The following is a 2,599-nucleotide window of genomic DNA, read 5'->3' as shown; positions in this document are numbered from 1 at the left end:
CCAGTGTTGGACTGGGGTGGACAAAGTTAAAAATCACACAACACCAGGGTATAGTACAACAGCTTTATTTGGAAGCACTAGCTTTTCAAGTGCCACTCCTTCATCAGGTGTGCAGCCAAATAAACCTGTTGGACTATGACCTGGTGTTGTGTGATTTTTAACTGACATTCTCTGTGCTTGTTTCAGATCAACAGCATCTGTGGAATTTTGTTGTTGTTAAAGGAATGAGTTCTGGAAGATGGAATTTGCTGTGGTTTTATTCCAGTTACTGAATGACGTCCACATTCTGAGCCAGTTATAAATGCCATTTACAAACAACTTTCACGATTTGGCAAGTCTTCGTCGGTTTGCTCCTATATCGTCCGTCGGTGTGTTTGAAGAGGTTTCCACTGAAAGTTCAGGGGAGCTGCTTGCAACTGCTTCATTTTCCACTGGCTTCCTCTGCAAAATGGGCTTGAAATCCTGCAGCAAGAAACAGACACAATAAACACTGCAGATCAAGATGGGAAAGAGAACGTGAGGGAATGTGGAAGCACTGGGTTGGGGGAAGTGGCTTATCAAAGGAAATACTCTCTGCTGGTTAAGTCATTGCACATTTGAAGGTGGTTGTAGTTGTTGGACGGTCAGTCATCTCAGCTCCAGGACATCTCTGCAGGAGTCCCTCAGGGGAGGGTCCTAGACCCAACCATCTTCAGCTGCTTCATCAATGACCTTCCCTCCACCAGAAGGTCAGAAGTGGAGGATGTTCCCCAATGATTGTACAATGTTCAGCACCGTTCACAACTCCTCAGGAACTGGAACAGTCCATACTCAAAGATCTGGAAAATGTTTAGGCTTGGGCTGACAAGTGGCGAGTAACATTCGCACCACGTAAATATCAGGCTATAACCATTTTCAGCAAAGTTAAAAATCACACAACACCAGATTATAGTTCAACAGGTTTACTTGGAAGGACGGGTGGGAAATCAGGTCTCACAAACTTGATGGAGTTTTTTTGAAGAAGTAACGAAGAGGACTGATGAGGGCAGAGCAGTAGATGTGTTCTATATGGACTTCAGTAAGGCATTCGACAAGGTTCCCCATGGGAGACTGATTAGCAAGGTTAGATCTCATGGAATACAGGGAGAACTAGCCATTTGGATACAGAACTGGCTCAAAGGTAGAAGACACAGGGTGCTGGTGGAGGGTTGTTTTTCAGACTGGAAGCCTGTGACCAGTGGAGTGCCACAAGGATCGGTACTGGGTCCTCTACTTCTTGTCATTTACATAAATGATTTGGATGTGAGCATAAGAGGTACAGTTAGTAAGTTTGCAGATGACACCAAAATTGGAGGTGTAGTGGACAGCGAAGAGGGTTCCCTCAGATTACAACAGGATCTGGACCAGATGGGCCAATGGGCTGAGAAGTGGCAGATGGAATCTAATTCAGATAAATGTGAGGTGCTGCATTTTGGGAAAGCAAATCTTAGCAGGACTTATACACTTAATGGTAAGGTCCAAAGGGAGTGTTGCTGAACAAAGAGACCATGGAGTGCAGGTTCATAGCTCCTTGAAAGTGGAGTCGCAGGTAGATAGGATAGTGAAGAAGGCGTTTGGTATGCTTTCCTTTATTGGTCAGAGTATTGAGTACAGGAGTTGGGAGGTCATGTTGCGGCTGTACTGGATATTGGTTAGGCTATTGTTGGAATATTGTGTGCAATTCTGGTCTCCTTCCTATCGGAAAGATGTTGTGAAACTTGAAAGGGTTCAGAAAAGATTTACGAGGATGTTGCCAGGGTTGGAGGGTTTGAGCTATAGGGAGAGGCTGAACAGGCTGGGGCTGTTTTCCCTGGAGCGTCGAAGGCTGAGGGGTGACCTTATAGAGGTTTATAAAATCATGAGGGGCATAGATAGGATAAATAGATAAGGTCTTTTCTCTAGGGTGAGGAGTCCAGAACGAGAGGGCATAGGTTTAGGGTGAGAGGGGAAAGATATAAAAGAGACCTAAGGGGCAACTTTTTCACACAGAGGGTGGTACGTGTATGGAATGAGCTGCCAGAGGAAGTGGTGGAGGCTGGTACAATTGCAACATTTAAGAGGCATTTGGATGGGTATATGAATAGGAAGGGTTTGGAGGGATATGGGCCGGGTGCTGGCAGGTGGGACTAGATTGGGTTGGGATATCTGGTCGGCATGGACGGGTTGGGCCGAAGGGTCTGTTTCCGTGCTGTACATCTCTATGACTATTACACTAGCTTTCAGAACTAGCACTTCCAAATGGATCTGTTGGACTATAACCTGGGTCTATGTGATCTTTAACTTTGTCCATCTCTAAATCATCTTCAGCAAGACAGGATACAGCCATTGCCCTTTGACCTCCTTTGTGTTGACCATCACCAGGTCAACACAGGGGGTGGAATTGTGGAGTGGGGGGATAAATCTGATCAGATAGTAGCAGATAAGTCAGAAAGAGCTGGTCAGAGGCTGGATACCTTGTGAACACTTCACCTGAGTCCGTACCTCCCCAAACCATCATCCCATCCTCATCCCAATTTTACCTGTGATTCAAAGTGCAAGAAGGAAATAGGTGAGAGAGAGGGAGAGGCAAAGAACCTAAAAT

At 45.6% G+C, this 2,599-nt stretch overlaps 1 protein-coding gene across 3 annotated transcripts in view; it reads right to left on the bottom strand.

The window, feature by feature from the left end:
- Nucleotides 1-239: 239 nt before the first annotated feature.
- Nucleotides 240-2,599, bottom strand: part of spef2 (sperm flagellar 2) — a 714,991-nt gene continuing 712,631 nt past the window's right edge. For all 3 annotated transcript variants that reach the window (XM_072592835.1, XM_072592845.1, XM_072592854.1), the window contains exon 38: nt 240-462. In XM_072592835.1, the coding sequence (XP_072448936.1) occupies nt 322-462 (141 nt within the window). In that variant the 3' untranslated portion in view covers nt 240-321. The remainder of the gene's footprint in view (nt 463-2,599) is intronic.

Source organism: Chiloscyllium punctatum, chromosome 2 (assembly GCF_047496795.1).
Source record: "Chiloscyllium punctatum isolate Juve2018m chromosome 2, sChiPun1.3, whole genome shotgun sequence".
Classification (NCBI taxonomy): Eukaryota; Metazoa; Chordata; class Chondrichthyes; order Orectolobiformes; family Hemiscylliidae; genus Chiloscyllium; species Chiloscyllium punctatum.
Note: the sequence above shows the minus strand (reverse complement) of the source record. Positions and strands in the feature narration are given on the sequence as shown.